Consider the following 21588-nt stretch of genomic DNA (forward strand, 5'->3'; position numbering starts at 1 on the left):
CGTAAAAACATTTTGGAAATGTGGTCAATGTGGTTCCACTGAGGATCAATTGAAAAGGACATCTTCTCCGTACAAAGCAATTTTATTCACCCGCATCTAAAATACAATACAGACATAAATATGCAAGTTATTTTCACTCGTTAACCATAGATTTACATTGTGAACATTGTGAAGATGACAAAAAAAGAGTTAAGGAATACGATTCATTCTATAGAACATATACAGATCAGTAGCTCCAGAGACAAAGACAGTGCACTCCGTCTGCTACAGCGTGAAGGTTTATCCCATAATAACACAAAACAATCCTACCCCACATCTAAAATACAAACTTAACTCAACCCTGTGAAACATACAATTTAATTCAATTCAGTTGTCAAAGAGCAAATGTCAAGAGCAAGCTTAACGGTTAAGTACTACCATTAATTGTATAGAATATATACATGAGGGTGGTCCTTCGTGAGGGGTACGTTTTCGAATTCTTTATTTTAAAGGAACACAACTACATTTTGGGAAATTAGCTTACAGTCTTCTCCGGAGAGAGACAAGAAGATAAGATACCAGTTTCCTCTCTGTGCGCTCAGGTAGAAAGCATGTTAGCCTAGCTTAGCACAATGAATGGAAGCGGACAGTGCCGGTTAGCCTTCGGGAGAGGTGTTCGTTGGACAATGCCGAGGCTAACCAGATGGCTTTCTACTGAGCGCACAGAGAGGAAACTGGTATCCATCTTCCCGTCTCTCTGGAGAAGACGGTATGCTAATTTCCCAAAATGTTGCAGTGTTCCTTTAAGCTCCAACCCCCAGATTTCGTTATAGTAGTCGAGAAAACTCTCCTGGTGAATTATTTCCTCAATCCGACAACATGTACACATTTGTTGCTGTCCAAGAATTAGTCTAAGCAAGAAACACTGGAACCTGGCAAAGTTCTTTATATTATAAATAATTTCCCATATCTTCTAAAGGGATTCGAATGGGTAAATTTGGCAATTAAGAAATACAAGATTATGTAGGTTAGAGTTATTCTATCCCCAAAATGAACTCATAATTGAATTTCCCCATTAAGAAACACATCATTTAGACACCTTGCATGATGGGATTTCCTTAAGATTAATTCTGGCACCCGCCCTACTATGAGATCCTTGAAGGTTGATGAGGGAGGGGGACATGTTGTTAGATTGAGGAAGAAATTCACCGGGAGTTTTCTTGACTACTATAACGAATGCTGGAGGGTTTGACCTTAGACTTTCCAACTTTCGATTTTAAGGACCACCCTAATATATACATGAAGCTGAGAGGCTCCCGGGAGTGATGCATAGGAAGCGCTTACATCCGATTTTAAGACGGGAGCAAACCGAAAGCACTTGAAGCTTTTATAGGGCCGCAAAACATCAGAAGAGCGTTTATCATCGTCTCTTGTCGTGCTCCACCACAGCGGGGGGGGGCCCTTCACAGACACTTTAAATGCCTGAGTTCTGGGGAAGAGAGTACCTGGTGGGAGGAGGAGGCATTTTTTTTAAGAACCGCACATCAGACAATCGTCTTTGTTCTCCAGGGAACAGACCATGGCGGCCATGTTGTGCTCCTTGCTGTCCTCCTCCGGGTCCTTGGCCGGCGTGGCCTCCTTCAGCTTCTCCTTGTCCAGGGTGAACTGGATGGGGTTGGCCGCGGGCTTGGTCCGCATGTAGTACATGCCCGTCTTCAGGCCCAGCTTCCAGCCGTAGAAGTGCATGCTGGTCAGCTTGCCGTAGTTGGGCTCCGCGATGTGGATGTTCAGCGACTGGCTCTGGTCGATGTAGGCGCCGCGGTCGGCGGACATCTTGAGGACCGTCTTCTGGGAGATCTCCCACACGGTTTTGTACAGCTGCTTCAGATCCTCCGGGATCCCGGCGATTTCCTATGAGAGTAGAGTTGGATAAGTTAATGCCGTGCTAGAAAAACAATCATTTTCATACTTGGGTGCTCGATTTAGAGCGGGTCGATTTCGTCAGGGACTGTGCTTTCTCAGTGGCAGCCCCAAAGCTCTGGAATGAGCTGCCTCTGCAGGTGTTTAAAATCATGCCTCAAAACAATTTATTTCCTTTGGCTTTCACAGTTTGAGAGACCTGCCTTTTTTATGTAAAAAAAAAAATTCTAACCCTAACTAACCATACTGTCATGCACTTGTCCTAATAAACTAACCTACACTGTAGCACTCAACACTTTGATGAACATTGTTACTCAGCTGATGGAGTTGTGCCCTTCCTGCTGTCTTGTCGTACAGAACTTGTACCGGTAAGTCGCTTTGGATAAAAGCGTCAGCTAAATGACTAAATGCAAATGTATGTGACATATTGTATATATTTATTGTGTGCTTTTTATCTTTATTTTGTATGTAAATATTTGTTGTGGGACTCGTACAGCACTTTCGTAAATGTTGTCGTTTTTAAAAAGGTGCTTTATAAATAAAGTGGATTGGATTGTTGAGATTGACATTTATTGACAAGATCACGCATTTCATTCCGTGCGGCCGGCCGCTCACCTGGACGGAACCGTTGTGGGCGATCAGCTGGTTCTTCATCTCCTCGTTCCACAGCCCGCGCTCCGTCAGGTCCTTCAGCAGGTGAGGGTTGACGATCTGGAACTCCCCGGAGAGCACCCGGCGGGTGTAGATGTTGCTGGTGTAGGCCTCGATGGACTCGTTGTTGCCCAGGATCTGGGCGGTGGAGGCCGTGGGCATGGGCGCCAGCAGCAGGCTGTTCCTCACGCCGTGCTTGGCGATCTTCGCCTTGAGCTCCTTCCAGTCCCACAGGTCCGTGGGGGTCTTGTCCCACATGTCGTACTGCAGGATGCCCTTGCTGACGGGCGAGCCGGCGTAGGTCTGGTACGGGCCCAGCTCACGCGCCAGCTCGCAGCTGGCCTCCAAGGAGGCGTAGTAGAGGGTCTCGAAGATCTGGATGTTGAGCCGCTGCGCCTCGGGACTCTCGAAGGGATAGCGCATCAGGATGAAGGCGTCGGCCAAACCCTGCACGCCGATCCCGATGGGCCGGTGGCGCTTGTTGGAGTTCTCCGCCTCGATCACGGGGTAGTAGTTGATCTCGATGATCTTGTTCAGGTTCTTGACGATGACCTTGGTGACGTCCGCCAGCCTCTTGAAGTCGAAGGTGCGCTCGGGGGTGACGTACATGTTGAGGGCGACGGACGCCAGGTTGCACACCGCCACCTCGTCGTGACTGGTGTACTCCACGATCTCCGTGCACAGGTTGCTGCACTTGATGGTGCCCAGGTTCTGGTGGTTGGACTTCCGGTTGCAGGCGTCCTTGTAGAGCATGTACGGCGTGCCCGTCTCAGTCTGCGACTCGATGATGGCGTACCACACCTGCTGCGCCTTCACCACGCGCTTGGCCTTGCCCTCCCTCTCGTAGCGCGTGTAGAGCTCCTCGAACGCCTCGCCCCAGCACTCGTCCAGCCCGGGGCAGTCGTTGGGGCACATCAGGGACCACTCCGCGTTGCTCTCCACCCGCTTCATGAACAGGTCGGGGATCCACATGGCGTAGAACAGGTCGCGGGCGCGCTGCTCCTCCTTGCCCGTGTTCTTCTTCAGCTCCAGGAAGTCGAACACGTCGTAGTGCCACGGCTCCAGGTACATGGCGAAGGCGCCGGGCCTCTTGTTGCCGCCCTGGTCCACGTAGCGCGCCGTGTTGTTGTACACGCGCAGCATGGGCACCAGGCCGTTGGAGTTGCCGTTGGTGCCGGCGATGTAGCTGCCCGTGGCGCGGATGCAGCTGACGGAGACGCCGATGCCGCCGGCGGACTTGGAGATGAGGGCGCACTGCTTCAGCGTGTCGTAGATGCCCTCGATGCTGTCGTCCTTCATGGCCAGCAGGAAGCAGCTCGACAGCTGCGGCCGGCAGGTGCCGGCGTTGAACAGCGTGGGCGAGGCGTGGGTGAACCACTTCTCCGACAGCAGGTTGTACGTCTCGATGGCCGAGTCGATCTCCCGCTTGTGGATGCCGACGGCCACGCGCATGAGCATGTGCTGGGGCCTCTCCGCCACCTTGCCGTCGATCTTGAGCAGGTAGGAGCGCTCGAGCGTCTTGAAGCCGAAGAAGTTGTAGGAGAAGTCGCGGTCGAAGATGATGGCCGAGTTGAGGCGGTCCTTGTTCTCCAGGACGATGTCGAGCGTCTCCTTGGCGATCATGGGCGAGTGGCGTTGGTTCAGCGGGTTGACGTAGTGGTAGAGGTCCTCCATCACGTCGCTGAACACCTTCTTGGTCTCCTTGTGCAGGTTGGAGACGGCGATGCGCGCCGCCAGGATGGCGTAGTCGGGGTACTTGGTGGTGAGGGTGGCGGCGATCTCGGCGGCCAGGGTGTCCAGCTCCACCGTGGTGACGCCGCTGTACAGGCCCTGGATGACCTTCATGGTGATCTGGGTCGGGTCCACGAACTCCGCGTTGAGCCCGTAGCAGAGCTTCTGGATGCGGGAGGTGATCTTGTCGAACATGACGCGCTCTTGGCGTCCATCTGGGCGGGGGGGGGATAATTAGTTCTCAGTACGAGTCTTCTAAATGTTTTAAATAATGCGTTGGGCAACATGCAAATGGGAAGTCTATCAAGTCTCAAAGGTTACTTTGTGAAATAAATTAGTTCTAGGAAATGTAACTTGATGCCAAACGTAGGCCTACAAAATAGATAACTAGTCATGCGCACCAGAACAACATATAGAAGTTTATTTCAGGGACAGCATACAAATAAAGTTTAAAAAAAATGTATCTTCATGCACTATTAAAGTGTTTTATTTCTGGCCAAACTAAGACCATGAACAGGTGGAGGAGCCATCAGCAACCACAGGCTCAGCAATGAGACAAAAACATGTCCCATTTTCTCCATACCCTTTGGTGGATTTTTTTTGGCAGAGTAGTTGATGAAAAACATCAGTTAAAACAGATAGAAACTTGTTAAAATGTTGAATAAAGGGATAGCTGTGGAGCCAGACAAAGCAAACCTGTCCTGGGCAACAATCTTGGGAAAACATCTTCCATGTATAGGAAGTGTAAATAAATACACTTTTATTGTCATCAGCTAAAAAAGGTAAATAAATGTTATCAACACAAAAGGCTCAAATTAAAGGGTGAGAAGCAGAAACGTCATCATATCCATGAAGGCACCGCCAACCTCATCCTGCCAGCGTCGTTTGGCGCCAACTATGACAAAGCCCCGCGCTATGAATGAATGAATGAATGAAAACTTTATTTAACAGATTGCAGAATGGGTACAATACAGTACGGCTCAATACATACAATTGTTAAGGGGATGCAGACCTGAGAAAGACGTTTGTCTTGTTTCCATCAGGGTCCCCCATTTTCAATTCATATAGACTACTAGTTGCTATTGTTACCAAATTAGCTACTTTATTAATCTGACTAAATTGCCTGACGTTATAACGGTATCAGACCAACGAGTCATATGAAATGCACGTTTCGGAGACCAAAAAGGACATTAGCGTTATGTTTTTTTAACTTTCGATTTCAAGGCAAACAATTTAATCTAACGTTAGCAGGCTGTGGGACCCTGATGTAAACAAACGAAAGTCTCTCTGGTCTGCATCCCCTTAACAATTGTGTGTATTGAGCCGTACTGTATTGTACCCATTCTGCAATCTGTTAATAAAATTTTCAATCAATCGATCAATCAATAGGTTAGCCAACTAGCCTGTCAACAACTGGCCTGCTCAGCTGTCAGCTAACACTACTAGCGTTAGCATGACACATTAAGCTAATGCTAGTTCACTGTTGTTCTATAAAAAGGCTAATCATTAGGCCTGGAAGAAGTACTGAAAAAAACGTCGTATATTATTAGCAAAATACACCCACTGCTGCTTTACATATCACTAGAACCAACGATCATTCTACTAATTTATTAATCCAGATGATGACGATAACAAAACTAGTACTAGAACTCACCTCGCTTTATCACATGCATCTTGTTTGGAAATATGTGATTATTATTATTATTATGGCTCGTCTCCGGATAAACCACTAGTTGCTGTAGTCAACTCTAGTTGTTCCAAGAGAAGATCAACCCGCACAGAGAGATATTAATGTGTGCAGCACCACCGACCCTTCAGCCAGAATGCGCGCAGAATCCAGAAACCCGCTCATTTACGCTAAAGCCTGGTATCGAGGGGGCGGGAGTCGAGCCTGGAGGACCAATCAGCAGCCGCGCAGACAGGAACTGGAGAGGTTGAGACCAATCACAACAATATGACACTGTTTCCACTTTCCGTTCATTTTTCCCGGGGTCCAGAAATCTGCCGGGAAAACAAGACCGCGTCGGTAAAGTTTGAATTGAGGATGATGACGTCCTTGTCGTCAGATTCTGCCATATAGACACCAGTTTTGTCACTATGAATTGTAATTATGGGGGACCCTGATGTAAACAAGACAAACGTCTTTCTCTGGTCTGCATCCCCTAACAATTGTGTGTATTGATATTGAGCCGTACTGTATTGTTTGTACCCATTCTGCAATCTGTTAAATACAGTTTTCATTCATTCATTCATTCATTCATTCATTCATTCATTCATTCATTCATTCATTGTTCTTCCTGTGCCCCAGGGAGACCGGGGCACAGTGGATCAAGGGGCACAGTGAATCAGTGGCTATTTATAGAAACTTGTACACAGGAATGCCTTGATGATGTCATCAGTGTGTGCCTCTGGTTAATCCATATCTGAAAATGTGCTTAATTTCCAGGCAACACACGTTTGTGAAGAATTGAAAGGTAATCCCCGTTTTGTACCATCAAATGTAAAATTTCGGGTTTCTTTTGTTTTTGTGATTTAGTATAGATCATCCAGGAATAAGAAACCAAGCACATGTTGGTAATTTGAGGGATATTTAATGAAGTTTTATGAGTCCTGTGTCCTCTCTGCTGCTAGTGGCCATGAATGAAAACATGTCACATGATTGCACAAACAAAGCGACCTCCTTTTACCGGGGCACAGTGAATCGGGGCACAGGATACATTTTTCAAGTGATTCACTGTGCCCCGGTAAAAGGAGGTCGCTTTGTTTGTTGACTAACGGCAATATTAACTCCTCAATTTAACAATTTTTATTCCAAATATAACTATATATATATATCTGTGCCATACTATTGCATGCTTTATCTGTTTTCAGAAAAATGGTACGCAACAGAAAACTGGACTCCAGAAAAATTGGGAATACCGACAATGAAAAAATGAAAGAGGCCGTCAAGAAAGTGCTTGATACGGGACAAAGTATTCGCTATGTTTGTAAAACAGATGATATAAAGTTCTCAACTCTACGTAGATACGTGGAAAAAGCACGAGATGCTGAAAGCAAAGATTCAATGGCATACTCACCAAAGTACAATTGCCGCCAGGTTTTGACGCATGCCGAAGAGACACTTCTGCAGGATTATCTGATCAAAGCATCAAAAATTCAGTATGGACTGACGCGAAAACAAGTTTGTGTGCTGGCGTATGAATTTGCTGCTAGAAATGGAAAAACATTCCCAGAATCCTGGAGTACAAATCGTTTGGCTGGCGAAGATTGGTTTTCAGGGTACATGAAGCGCTTCCCGAACCTTTCGCTACGTCGTCCTGAGGCTACCAGTTTATCACGGGCAAAAAGTTTTAACAAAAATAATGTGAAAGACACTGCAACATCTTCAAAGGCACTCGAAGCAGTTGTTTCAACTTCAACAGAATTGAGTAGGCCTATCATCACACCAGAAGAAATCAGCCCTTTTCCAAAGGCACCACCACGCAAAAACAAAGGTGGAAAAAAGAAGGGAAAAACCCTTGTTCTGACAGACACTCCAATCAAAGAACAAATCAGGGCAGCCAACGAGCAGAGCAAAAGGAAGAAGAATAAACAAGGCAGTCAACAGTCTAAAAAGCCAAAAGTAGCTCAAAAGAAGGAGCGGAAGCTGCAATTCGATGATGATATGGAGGGAGACACGTCAAACTCGGACACGGATGCTGATGCGAGAAGACTTTGTGATGACGCATCAGATTATGATGACCTTGATGATGGCCAACTAGAGGACTTTGAATTGCCGGATTGCAATGCTCTGAATGCAACAGATTTTGTGTTGACAAAGTTTGCAACAAAGAAAACCAATGCAATGTGTGTAGGGCAGATCCAATGCCGCATTGTGGATGCTGATGAAACCACATTTGAAGTGAAGTTTATGTGACGTGAGAAACCAAAGTCATTCACGTTCATTTTCCCAAATATCGAAGTCATATCGGAAGTTTTGTTTGAAGATGTTGTAGCAAAGCTACATGGTGGCACAGCACGTGTTGCACGCCATATGATATTTCCAGTCAATTTCTCCTTGTATTCAAATATGCTGCACTAGGTATTGTAAAACAATTCAGCATCTGCAACTGAGGGTTTTCAATATTGAATAATATGTTGAAGCAATGTTGTGTGTTTAGTTTGCGATGCATTTTATTCATTATAACCACGAAAATAATACAATGTTAGGTGTTGCCGTGATTATCTTGTTCACAGATAGGAATGTAGCCAGGAGGGGTCCTTTGTACATCAGTAAACCTGGACAGACTTGTGAAGTCAGAGACCATGATGTATCATTCACATTCATTTTCCCAAATGTACAGGATGTGTCAGATGCGTATGCGAAAGTTCCCAGCACTACGCTGGGTTTTACATAGGCTACTAGTATAGCAAAACATTTCATATTGTTTCAGTATTTTCAACTGTTGGTCTGGTTGATATGTCTATTGTTGACATGTCTTATTTGTACAGTTTTGCTTCGTTCACACAATAAATATGCTGTTTGTGAAAAAATTATGTATAATATCTGGACTGATTCACAGTGCCCCAGGTAGCGATCCACTGTACCCCGTTACTGGGGCACAGTGGATCAAATATATTTTTACATTCAACCCCATCTCAGCATCTCATATTTGGCAGTTGGCAGGATATGATAGACATGTTTTATAGAGAACATATTCTGCTATCAATTCCACAATAGACCAGAACCATGCTGTCATCAAGCCAGGAAAAATGCTGAAATATAAGATTTCTGATCCACTGTGCCCCGGTCTCCCCTACAGTCACGCACCATGCACTCTCTCCTAAAGCTAGAAAGAAACCAAAAAGAGATTCCATCCAAATGGGTTTTAATTCAGGTTCAGACCTTCTAACAACGTTAGAATATAAAGACCCCATTGGAGTTCACACACAAACATGTTATGCCTCCTAAAGTCAGAGTCATATTCATCGTCTTTGGAACAAATTCACAAAATACAGACTGAACTATACTGGGGAACAGGAAGAACACAATTAACTAATACAATTATTGTTCAAATGTGTGGCACGCACTCCCCTGTACAGTACGCTTATGTGGTATTGGCAAATAATAGCACATCCATGAGTCTAGAGTGAATTGCAATATCTATTTAACTGAAAAGGTATTACATAAATGAAAAATGCTAATATAAAGAAAATAATAACGACCTCTCTGCAAAATAACCCAGACACACACCAACTTTCTTCCGTGCTACTTTCTTGCAGCTGATCCGAGAAGAAGAAAAAAACGGAAAACATACTGTTGATGGTCTGGACTGGTCCTCTGAGCTCCTCTCCAGTCGAGCTGCTGCTGTGTTGTGTGATTGTTGTCGTGTAACATGTCATCTCTTCACTAGAGTCTTTTTTCTCATGCGTCACGTGAAGTTAAATCTACTCTAGAAGTGGAACTGAAACTGAAAAGGCATACACTGGTGGGGGGTGGGGGCGGTAGGCAATTAATTTACTCAGTGGATGCCTTCACGGTACAGACGTCACGGTTCGGTACATCCAGCCATACAACGAATACCTCTCATACGACACTAGGTGAAACTAGGGTTGCACATTTTACAAATGTATGCTCAATGTCTTTACTTTACTTTACACTGGCTTACTTTGATCTTTAACGTTGAATATCAAGTGCTGTGTCCGGGGACCAATCCAAATGTGCCTGTCCGTCTTTGTCAGGGATGCGACAGCATTAGCGATCTGTTGTGCATGTTTTTCCATTGGGTTTATCTTATCGGGAGGGGAAACCCTTGTGAGCACGGGGGGGGGGGGGGAATCCAAACTCCACACAGAAAGGCCCGGGAGATACCCCACCTGGGTAACTGGCAACCTGGTTCCCAAGCGGGAATCGAACCCACAACCTTCTACTGTGAGGCGACAGTGACAGTGACTACACCACCGTGCCGCCTTCCCACCGATTTAGATGATGATTAGATGCCTGAACAGATATAGTATCTAAAATTACTATGTGCAGGTAAATATAAACAGGTGTGGATAGATGTATCATACAGAGCTATGGGTTATGCACAGTTGTAGTATAAGTATAGTATATAGATGGGTTATGCAGGTATAAAATATTTTTTATATTTAATAATATATATTTCTAGGCGGCTGGGTGGCGCAGCGGACATTGCACTCGTCACCAACGCAAGAGACACCGAGTTCGACTCCGCGTTGGCAGGTGAAAAGAAGTGGCTGGCTGACTCTGCATCTATCGGAGGGGACATGTGATGCAAGGCTTCTATCCTCCATACGACCGACCAGTGGGGGGCACATGCGAGCAACGATCAAGACAGGGGAGGGGGGAATTGGCACGACTAAATGAAAAAGTTGATACAAAAAATAAAATACCTCCCCCCATACTATATGTTGGTATTGTTTTTGTTGTTGTATGGTTGTTTTGTTTAGTTTTTGGTCATAAATTATTTAAAAATTACCATATTCCATCTGAATTAATGAAAGGAATTTACGTATGTTGATTTCGTTGATCTAGTTTTCTTTGTAATGTACTATGTAATATGACATTTGGTATTATCATGTATTAATAACCCCATGTCTATAAAATGTAATAAACAGCATTATGCCCTTTTTCAATCTGTACGCCTGTCCCTTTAAATCCCCAGCAATCACTCCATACGTCATCACGTCGCTGACGCAAACCCGGAAATGGCACAGGGCTAGAATAAACAAGACGATCAAACCGACGGACTTTGCACCAAAATATAGCCCAAAAAAAAATACACACAGAAGGAGTTACACAATAGCATCATTATGAAAGCGTTACGTTTGTAAATAATAATTGTGATTAATAATTCTCCCACCGAATCAAGACAAACCCGAAGCCAATGGGTGGACATTTGTCACTAACTAGGGAGGGCGTCCCGGAAAGATGGGTTTGGCTTTACAAGTTCATGTTACCATGAAGAATAGATCAAATACGGGAATATATGAATGGAATAGGAGTAGGGCGTTGCAGATGTTGCATATAACAAAAGTGCCGCAGAGCCGAGTCTGAGAAGAACAGGAGGGGACCAGGAGCTTTATTGCTTTTTTAATATCATTGGGACCAGGAGCGTTATTGCTTTAATATCATTGGGACCAGTTATTGCGCAATTCTTTAGGGACGGCCCTCTGCATTTGGACACGTAGCTTTGCACTGTATCCGTGTCAGTCACAAGACAGTACTGATTCATCAGCATCATCATGTCCAGGTCCAGTCGGAGGTACAAGCCCCTGCAGCAGGCGATCAACGGCGGCAGCAGCCCCTACCTCCTGGGCTGCTGTGATGGGGTCCGGATGATGCTGCCCAGAGCCAGGGTGCTGGTGTTCTGCCTGGTCGGGGTCCTGACTCTGGCGGTGACACTGGGCCTCTACCTCTCCAACGACACCAGCAGCGGTGCTGGCCTGCATGTCAACCGCCTCCCTGCAGCATCGGACCTCACCAGAGACAGGGTAAGAGACACTGACAGTGATTGATTGATTGATTGATTGAAAAGTTTATTAACAGATTGCAGAATGGGTACAGTACAGTACAGCTCAATACATACAATTGTTAAGGGGATGCAGACCAGAGAAAGACTTTCGTCTTGTTTACATCAGGGTCCCCCATTTTCAATTCATCATAACATATATGACATACATAACATACAGATAGACAGTACTGCTACATCTATACATTTATGACATATCAGATTTGCAAATACAGTACTGTTTGTGATACAAAGTGACAGATCAATGCACAACGAGCAGTTGATCATATCCAAGGTATGAACTTGTACTATCGTGTATAAAAAAAAATGAAGATTGCTCAACAAGACTCTAAACTCTGGTCACATATGGTCATTTTATTCTTAGATGATCCCCATCAGATGAATGGCAAAATGGTGCATTTATATAGCAGCTTTTATCCAAAGCGCTTTACAATTTGTGCCTCAACATTTTGACCCATTCACTCACACATTCACACATCGACGGCGGAGGCGAGACCGTGCAAGGTGCCGACCTGCTCATCGGGAGCAGTTAGGGGGTTATCAAGTGTCTTTTGCACAAGGACACTTTGACACGCTGCCCAGGGGGGAGTGGGAATCGAACCGGGAACCTCCGGATTACCAGATGACTGCTCTCTACCTCCTGAACCACTGTTCGCCCCCACCCAGATAGTAACCCCCCCCCCCCCCCAGTGAGGCCCGAGCATTTAATGCATACTGCACCTTATGTGACACTGTGAATAATGTGAATATTTCTTCAGCTAGTCAGATAGTAAATTATATTGACCATATTGACCAAATTGTTTACACTGCCTGTGTTGTTTTTACTACCTGTACACTGTGTTGTTGTTTTACTACCTGTACCCCCTCCCCCCCATGCTGCTACGATGCCTGAATTTCCCCAAGGGGATCAATAAAGGAATATCTTATCTTATCTTATCTCTCTTTTCTTAGAAGCCATATTCATACTGTGTAGTATTCTCATGACGTTTCTTTTGCCATACAATATGGCGCAGCAGCTCATTGGCCACTGTTGTCATTTAATCACCTGCTATTTTATTACAATGTAGTGTTTGTGAACAAGATGTCTACAGTGGAATAGACTAGACTAGCTATGAATATCATCCCATTAGCCCCCGGGCCTTACCGTACATTGTTGTGTAGGTCTTTGTTTGCGGTAGACGTTACCATTGTGTGAATGTCCTTACAGTGAGGCTCTCTAAGAATCCACAACGCACTAGTGTGTTACTGGAGATAGTGTTTAACTAGGCTATTGCAATCCCATTGACGTATGTAGCATATATCTTTTAGTTGGTTGCAAAAGTATTTTTATGGCAGTGGTGTAAAATTGTCTGTCTTATCTCCAAATCTATAAGCCTTTTTCAAAGAACACACCACCAAAAAAAATATATAGCGGCAATATAAGTGGCAATTCCAACACGATTCGTTATTATGACTCCAAAATAATTTCACATACAACAGTGTTATGATGAACAACATTATATTATATATATTGAACTATCAATACACCATTAATTACACGGTTCACTCAGACATCATTTGTAGATCGTATTGACGGTTCCTGAACAATTATTTATTATTATATAGTTTATTAGTTTTGGGAGTGTTGCATATTTGGATTTGATGGTGGATCTTGTTTTTTATCTTTTGTGATGTTTCTTCTTGACTTGTACAAGAAGTACATGTGCATTCCGGGGGGGGAGGGGGGGGGGGCAGTAGGGAGGGGATATATTGATAGAATACTGAGAGAGAGAGGGACTCAAGGGATGGAAAGGGAAATGGGGGAAAAAAGGCTCTGTGGATGTATTATTTCCTTTATGATTACTCTATGTACATTTTGCATCTATAGCACCTTTAACAATTTCAAACTCATAAACTCTCAATATCTTGCAAACCAAGTGAATTTGTGCACAACACTGATGACAGTTTTGACACACTGTATGTGTGTGTTTGTGTGCAAAATAAATCGGCAGTTTCTTTTACGCTAATCTCACTACTGCTCTGCTCTTCTCTCCCCCAGTTATCCCACAAGCCCAGTAAGTGTTCCCCAGCTCAGATCCGCCACCTCGCCTCTCAGGTGGACGTGACACGTCTATGGGAGACTCACCTGAGGCCTATCCTCATCGAGAGACTACCAGGGACACCGGGCAGCTCGGCCGTACGGCAGGTATGTCCTGTAACAATGGTGGAACTTATATATTCACCCTTTCACTGCCACATGACAAAGGGTTAACCCTTTCACAACCACACCGCAGAAGGTTAACCCTTTCACTACCACATTACAGACGGTTAACCTGTCTGTAGTGTGGTAGTGAAAGGGTTAACCGTCTGTAGTGTGGTAGTGAAAGGGTTAACACTGAATGTATAATATCAGTAGAGTATGTTTATCTAACTGTCTTGCGTTCACCTGCATTCCACGCACGGCCCTCTCGTGTGTCCTTGTACCTCGTCTCAGATTCAGATTATTTGTAAAATATAGCTTTTTAAAAATGTACATACATTCAGAAAAATTTGAGATGCTCGTTTCTCCCGGCTCCTCAACCGTAGTAGATTTGTAAACATAATACACGAATGAATGAATGAAAACTTTATTTAACAGAATGGGTACAATACAGTACGGCTCAATACACACAATTGTTAAGGGGATGCAGACCAGAGAAAGACGTTTGTCTTGTCAGCTATAACTGTAAATATAAACTATACCTATATACTTAAATGAGCTATAAATAAACTATAAACTAAAACTATAAAACTAAAACTATAAACTAGACATAATACACACAACATATATTCTATCTATACAGACTATACAATACAAGGTATATGTTAGCAGCAGACTGTCGTCCGTCAGTCTTTGTGATGTGACCAAATGGCCAAGTCAGGTTTGACGGCACGGTGGTGCAGTGGTTAACACAGCAAGAAGGTCCAGGGTTCGATTCCCCGTTGGGGACCAGGTTGCCGGTTTACCAGGTACCCAGGTGGGGTATTTCCCAGGCCTTTCTGTGTGGAGTTTGCATGTTCTCTCCCTGTGCTCGCAAGGGTTTCCCCTCCAGAAAAATAGATAACCCCAATGGAAAAACATGCAGAACAGATCGCTGTCACGTCCCTGACGAAGACGGACAGGAGCACTTGGATTGGTCCCCGGGAGCGGCCCCACGCCGCAGCCCTTGTCTGCTCCAGACAAATAAAAACGTCTTAAAGATTCTTTGTCCTAGAATAGAATAGAAGTACTTTATTGATCCCGAGGGAAATTCAGCACCACAGATCGCTCACAGTGAACATTCAGGTAGTCAAAAATGTAAAATAAGAATAAAAGTACCCAGTCAGAGATATACATTCTAAAATATACAGTCCAAAAATATACAGTAAAAATGTGCAGTAAAATGTTAAATGTAAAACGTGCAGGAATGTACAGGGATTTATACTGTCCTTTCACTATACTTGGTGAATAAAATCGACTCTCCACGTTTCTCCCCCACCCCCCTCCCTCTGTCCTGTACCTCGGCACATCTCCTCCATGCCCTGTCCTAGCCTCTCCATATGTCTCTCTGACCCCCCCCCCCCTCAGCACGTTGTAGGGCTGGGCGATAAAACGATAACGATAATTATCGCGATATATTTTAATAATCGATATCGATTGATAATAAATAAAAAAAAAAATCAATACATTTTTTTTTGTGACCTGCAACAGGGCCGTTTTAAAACCAGAGACAGTGGACAGACTTGTCTTTCTTGCCTGCAACTTAAAGTAATGGCTTTGCTTGTCCAAAATGACAATACTGACCAAATTGAGATTTATTTTTCTCTTGTCCATTTATTTTGTTTGCTTTCTAATTTAAAATACAGTTTGAAACCGTCTGTACACAGTAGGCTATGTGTGCTAGCAGAGCTAGTCTCCAGTCACGAGTCACGGTGCACATGTGCAGTGGTTTGTCCACCAAAAAAGCGCCAAAAGATCGAAAAGAAACTAGCAGAGCCAGAACTGTTCAACTCCTCTGGAGCCACAGCCAGCAGAGAAGCCGGTTTACTTTCACTTTCAAACCAGCTGCAGCCTGAGAACTGGAGTGTGAGGGGATGTAACACTAAAGATGGCGGCAACGACAAAGAATTGCTGCAAAATAAACATACATCTGTTGTTTAAAAAAAGATTTATTATAATATATTTTTTTAATACTTATAACAATATCGATAATTATAGATATCGAGTGATATGATATCGTTATCGATATCGTGATATCATTTTTGGCCATATCGCCCAGCCCTACGTCTCCTCCATGCTCTCCTCCCTGACTCTCTCTCTCTCTCCCCCCTCAGCACGTCTCCTCCATGCTCTCCTCCCTGACTCTCTCTCTCTCTCTCTCTCTCTCTCTCTCCCCCCTCAGCACGTCTCCTCCATGCTCTCCTCCCTGACTCTCTCTCTCTCTCTCTCCCCCCTCAGCACGTCTCCTCCATGCTCTCCTCCCTGTCCGCCGGCTGGACGGTGGAGCTGGACCCCTTCTCGTCTCCGACCCCGCGCGGCCAGGTCACCTTCACCAACATCGTCGCGACCCTTGACCCCTCGGCTCCCCGCAGGCTGCTGCTGACCTGCCACTACGACTCCAAGGCCATGCCCCCGGACCCCCGCGCCCCGGAGAAGGTGTTCCTGGGGGCGAGCGACTCGGCCGTGCCCTGCGCCATGATCCTGGAGCTGGTCACGGCCCTGGACACCCAGCTCAAAGCGCTCAAACTGCAGGTAAATGGTTAATAAAATGGTAAATGGTGCATTTATATAGTTTTTTTTTTTTTTTTTTTTTTTTTAAACTTTGGCCATTCCGCTGGCTCTTTTTTGCGTTTATCGCATTTACTCTGGTCAAGAATGACAGACAGAAACAGGCTGAATGGGGGTACAGATGGGGGGGAAGACACTCTGGGAAAGGCACGGCTGCAGTCCGGGATTCGAACTCGCTAAACCCCAGATCCGTGACGAGCACGGTTGTCCCCGGCGCCGAAATAGCGCTCGAGGTACGCGGTGAGCTACTGGAGCTCCCCTTATATAGTTCTTTTATCCAATTTTGTTCCTCACATTCACACGGCGGAGGCGACCGTGCAAGATGCCAACCTGCTCATCGGGAGCAGTTAGGGGGTTAAGTGTCTCGCTCGAGGACACTTTGACGCGTCTATACTTTCCGTAGCCGCATTTCTGGCAGACGTTCTCTGATTGGCCGACGCCAGTTTCTACACTGGTTAGGCTTAGGCATTCTTTCGAAGTTGGTTAAGGTTAGAGTTTGTCTTAGAGCGTGACGGCAAGTTATTTCGACGGTTAAGCTTAGGCACTCTTTCGAAGTTGGTTAAGGTTAGAGTTTGTCTTAGAGCAGGGCGATAGAACGCCAGGTAGTTTGCAGGCTGTTCGACGCGGAAATGGGCAAAGACACAGCTCGTCACGCTATTGGGCAACAGTGGCCAGTCAGAGAGTGTCTGCCAGAAATGCGGCTACGGAAAGTATAGACGCCACTTTGACACGCTGCACCAGGAGGAGCGGGAATCTAAACCGGGAGCCTTGCGATCACCACACGACCGCTCTACCATCCTTCTCAATGTCGCACCCTTTTTTTTTTATATTGTCCAGTGGAATCTGTTGTAGGGCGTCTTCTCCTTGCATTTCGGCTAAATATAAAAGGCCATCAAACAAAGAGCCATACACGTCCATATTTAAGTTTACAAAGACTGTTCTGTTCTGTGCCTCCCTAGTAAGTGCAGTCCCAACTCCCAAGACTGTAAAAGATATGTACTTTTAAGGTGATGTATAATATTCACAAATTGGCTTTGTACTGATTAGAAAGGAAAGGAGATCAAGGAAAGAAACTGCAAAGTGATTCCAGGAAAGGCCTGCATGACACGACATCGATTGTTGAGCATTGACCTAGTAATAAAGAACTTTTTTTTTGTATCCACTTTTTCTCCTTATTTTTCTCCCATCCCAATTTCGTAATTCCAATTCTCCCCTCCCCTGTCTTGAACGTTGCTAGACTATGCCTCCCACTGGTCGGCTGTAGTGAGGATAGAAGCCTTGCATTACGTGTCCCCTCCGCTCCGGTACACGAGGAGGCAGCCTGTCGCATCTTTTCACCAGACAGCTCGAACTCTCAGTGGCGAGGAGTAACGCGTGGGAGGCTCACGCTGCCCCCGATACTTCCTGTTTCTGCTGTACAGGCGTCACCCAACCGACCTGTAGGAGTCGCTGTCCACAACGTCCAATCCCCACCCACCGGCTTTCCCACCCTCTAACACCAATTGTGTTAGTATGACGGCCGGCCAAGCCGGTAGCAACGCAGAGAGCTGGGCTCGATACCAGCATCTCCTGCGTTAGTGGCGAGCGCCTTGCCCACTGCGCCGCCCTAGTAATAAAGAACTTAAAGAAGAAAAGGTATTCGAAAGGAGAGCAGAAAATTAAACAATGGAAATTGAGAGATGAAGAAACAAAGAGGAAGTTAGAAGAGAAGGTGAAAGAGAAAAGTGGGACAAACAGAGGAGGATGGAAACAGCTGCGAGAAAAGGTTGAAGAAGCGGCAAAGGAAGTCTGTGGAGTGACAACAGGACACGGAAGGAAAACACGAGACACCTGGTGGTGGAATGAGATACAACAGGCGGTGAAGGAAAAGAAAACAACATTTAAAACATGACAGAGGACGAGGAGAGAAGAGGACAAGAGAATATACAAAGATAAAAGAAATAAAGTAAGGAGAGAAATAAAAACAGCAAAGAGGATGAAGTGGGAGAACTGGAGTAGAGATCTAAGCAGTAGTGAGAAGCAAAGGGAAATGTTCAAGATCGCAAAGCAAATGAAGAAAGAAGGAAATGACGTCATAAATGGAGCAAAGTATGTAAAAGATGAAAGAGGAGTGATCAAGGTGCAGGAAGAAGAAATAATGGAAAGGTGGAGAACATATTTTGAAAAACTATTAAATGAAAAAAATTATCATGATGGTAGAAATGGTAGAAAAAGTGGAGGGAAAGCATTAAAAGGGATGAAGAACGGAAGAGCGCCAGGTCCAACAGGAGTAACAAGCGACATGATGAAGGCAGCGGGTATCACAGAACAGATGGCGAGAGTGTTTTTTGGAAACATCTTGGACGAAGGAGAGATCCCAGAGGAATGGAAAAAGAGCACGACAATAACAATTTATAAAGGGAAAGGAGATGCACTTGAGTGCGGAAAGTACAGAGGAGTTAGACTGTGTGGCCAGTGTGGATTCTGCCCAGGAAGATCAACGACCCATGCAATTTTTGTATTGAGGCAGATGCCGGAAAAGTATAGAGAGAAGAAAAAGAAATGATATCACGTTTTTGTAGACCTGGAAGAGGCATTTGACAAAATACCAAGGAGTGCTATAGAATGGGCGCTTAGGAGGCAGAAGATACCAGCGAGACTTGTGAGAGCTGTAATGTCCCTGTATGGGAGCCACTTCGAGAGTCAAGACAGTAGCTGGAACATCGGAGGACTTTGTCATTGGAGTAGGTGTGCACCAGGGTTCTTCTCTTAGCCCACTGCTCTTCATTACTATAATGAAGGAAGCAACAAGAGATTCACGAGGAGAAGGACCGTGGGAGCTGCTTTATGCTGATGATCTAGTGCTGAAGTCAGATTCTGAGGAGGAAGTGAAGAGAATGTTTGTTGAGTGGAGGGATGGAATGAAGAAGAGGAGAATGAAGATAAATATCGACAAGACAAAGGTGACGATAACAGGGAGTGAAGGAGAGAGAATTCAGTCAGGAAGATACCCATGTGGCGTCTGTGGAAGAGGAGTGGGAGTAAACTCTGTGCGGTGTAGATAATGTGACAAATGGTGTCACCAAAGATGTTCAGGTTTGGAAAATCTGAGGGGAGTGAGGGATTTTAGATGCCCCACGTGTGAGAGGGAAGAGGAGGAGGTGGTTGGAGATGGTGGTCTAGTGGTGGGAGGGGAGGTGCTGGAGGAGGTGAAGCAGTTCTGCTATCTGGGAGATGTGATGGACTGTGAGGTGGGAGTGAAAAGGACGGTGAGGGCGAGAGTGGCGGCGGCGTGGAGGAAGTGGCGGGAAATTAGTAGGCTACTGGTGAATCGAAACATAGAGGTAAAGATCAGAGGAGGGATATATGAAGCATGATCAGTTCTCCTGTATGGTTTAGAAATGTGGGCAATGACAAAAAGGGTGATGGTGGTGTTAAGGAGCTGCGATCGGAAGATGTTGAGGTATGTGGCGGGAGTCAGATGGCAGAATGGGAGGACCAGTGCCGGGGTGGATGAGATCTGTGGTGTCAGGGAAATTGATTTCAAGGTGAGATATGGACGTCTCAGGTGGTTTGGACATGTGAGAAGATCGGAGGAGGGGGGGGATGTTGAGAGGGGTGGAGGAGATGATTGTGGATGGGCGGAGGCCGAGAGGGAGACCGAAGCAGACGTGTGTGGAAAATGATATGAGGGGTCTGGATATACATGAAGACATGGCACAAAACCGTGCCCAGTGGCGTGGAGTCATCGCCCCGTCCAACCTCACTGTAGTGGGGAAAAAAGGACTTAAAACGAAGATGATGACTCCAGAGTGATATGGACCGACTGCCCGCGTCCTCGGAAGTACTCTGACGGTTCCAACACATTACCAAACACGTGCACAGATGGTTCTCATCTCACGTCTTCATGCATCACTTTGATTGCATCGACCCTATTCACACGGTGGCCATTTTGCTCTTATGTCAACGCTCAGGTTGGGTTCCTTTCCACCCTGCTGGCCCTGTGATGGTTAATAGCGATGTTTTCGAGGCAAAGCGGTGAACAAAACGGAATAAAGAGAGTAGAGGAGGAGGAGAAAGATGCTGAAACGGTGTTAGTTTCTCTGCATTCCTGCCTTGTTTTTTTTAAATTTCCTCTCCTCCTTTATTTATTTATCCCCCTCTTTTTTCCAAACTAAGAGTAATGCGATGAGGGCCGAGGTGGGATGCTGACGAGCCCGCTTTCTCTCATTTAGCGTCTGTCTTCATCTCTCTCTCTCTGCAGCGTGGAGAGAAAGTGCTGACAGCGCCCTCCTGCTGTGACGGCAGCAGTCTGTGCTCAGTCCCTCCAGAGACTCTGATGTGTGTTTAGGCAGAAGCGTGTGCGTCTGCGTGTGGTCGTGTACAGACGCACACACACACACATCAACAACACCGCAGAGTGGAAGAAGGAAGCTGCTCTTAGGGCACTTTCACACCTGCCTGTGTTAGTTTGGTTGAATCTGACCCTGGTTTGTTTACCCTCCTTGCGGTTCGTTTGGGGCAGGTGTGACAGAGCCCTGGAGACTAGCTGTAGAGGACAGAGACATGGAGACTAGCTGTAGAGGACAGAGACCTGGAGACTAGCTGTAGGGGACAGAGCCCTGGAGACTAGCTGTAGAGGACAGAGACCTGGAGACTAGCTGTAGAGGACAGAGACCTGGAGACTAGCTGTAGAGGACAGAGCCCTGGAGACTAGCTGTAGAGGACAGAGACCTGGAGACTAGCTGTAGAGGACAGAGACCTGGAGACTAGCTGTAGAGGACAGAGACCTGGAGACTAGCTGTAGAGGACAGAGCCCTGGAGACTAGCTGTAGGGGACAGAGACCTGGAGACTAGCTGTAGAGGACAGAGACCTGGAGACTAGCTGTAGGGGACAGAGCCCTGGAGACTAGCTGTAGGGGACAGAGACCTGGAGACTAGCTGTAGAGGACAGAGCCCTGGAGACTAGCTGTAGGGGACAGAGCCCTGGAGACTAGAGCCCTGGAGACT

The 21588-nt window shown here is 45.8% G+C and overlaps 2 protein-coding genes across 2 annotated transcripts in view; one reads left to right on the forward strand and one right to left on the reverse strand.

Annotated features, from left to right (window-relative positions):
- Nucleotides 1–69: 69 nt before the first annotated feature.
- On the reverse strand, nt 70–6093 carry rrm1 (ribonucleotide reductase M1 polypeptide). Its single transcript, XM_084326976.1, has 3 exons — nt 5936–6093; nt 2515–4496; nt 70–1890 (listed from the first exon to the last, which is right to left on the reverse strand). The coding sequence occupies exons 1-3, from the start codon at nt 5952–5954 to the stop codon at nt 1510–1512; spliced, it is 2382 nt and encodes a 793-aa protein (XP_084183102.1). The 5' UTR covers nt 5955–6093; the 3' UTR covers nt 70–1509.
- A 4908-nt stretch (nt 6094–11001) lies between these two features.
- The window catches only part of qpctla (glutaminyl-peptide cyclotransferase-like a), a 19996-nt gene continuing 9409 nt past the window's right edge, over nt 11002–21588 (forward strand). Inside the window, exons 1-3 of the mRNA XM_084327028.1 lie at nt 11002–11775; nt 13852–13998; nt 16270–16563. Of these exons, the coding sequence (XP_084183154.1) occupies nt 11527–11775; nt 13852–13998; nt 16270–16563 (690 nt within the window). The 5' untranslated portion in view covers nt 11002–11526. The remainder of the gene's footprint in view (nt 11776–13851; nt 13999–16269; nt 16564–21588) is intronic.

Source organism: Notolepis coatsorum, assembly GCF_963971535.1.
Source record: "Notolepis coatsorum genome assembly, chromosome: 1".
NCBI lineage: Eukaryota > Metazoa > Chordata > Actinopteri > Aulopiformes > Paralepididae > Notolepis > Notolepis coatsorum.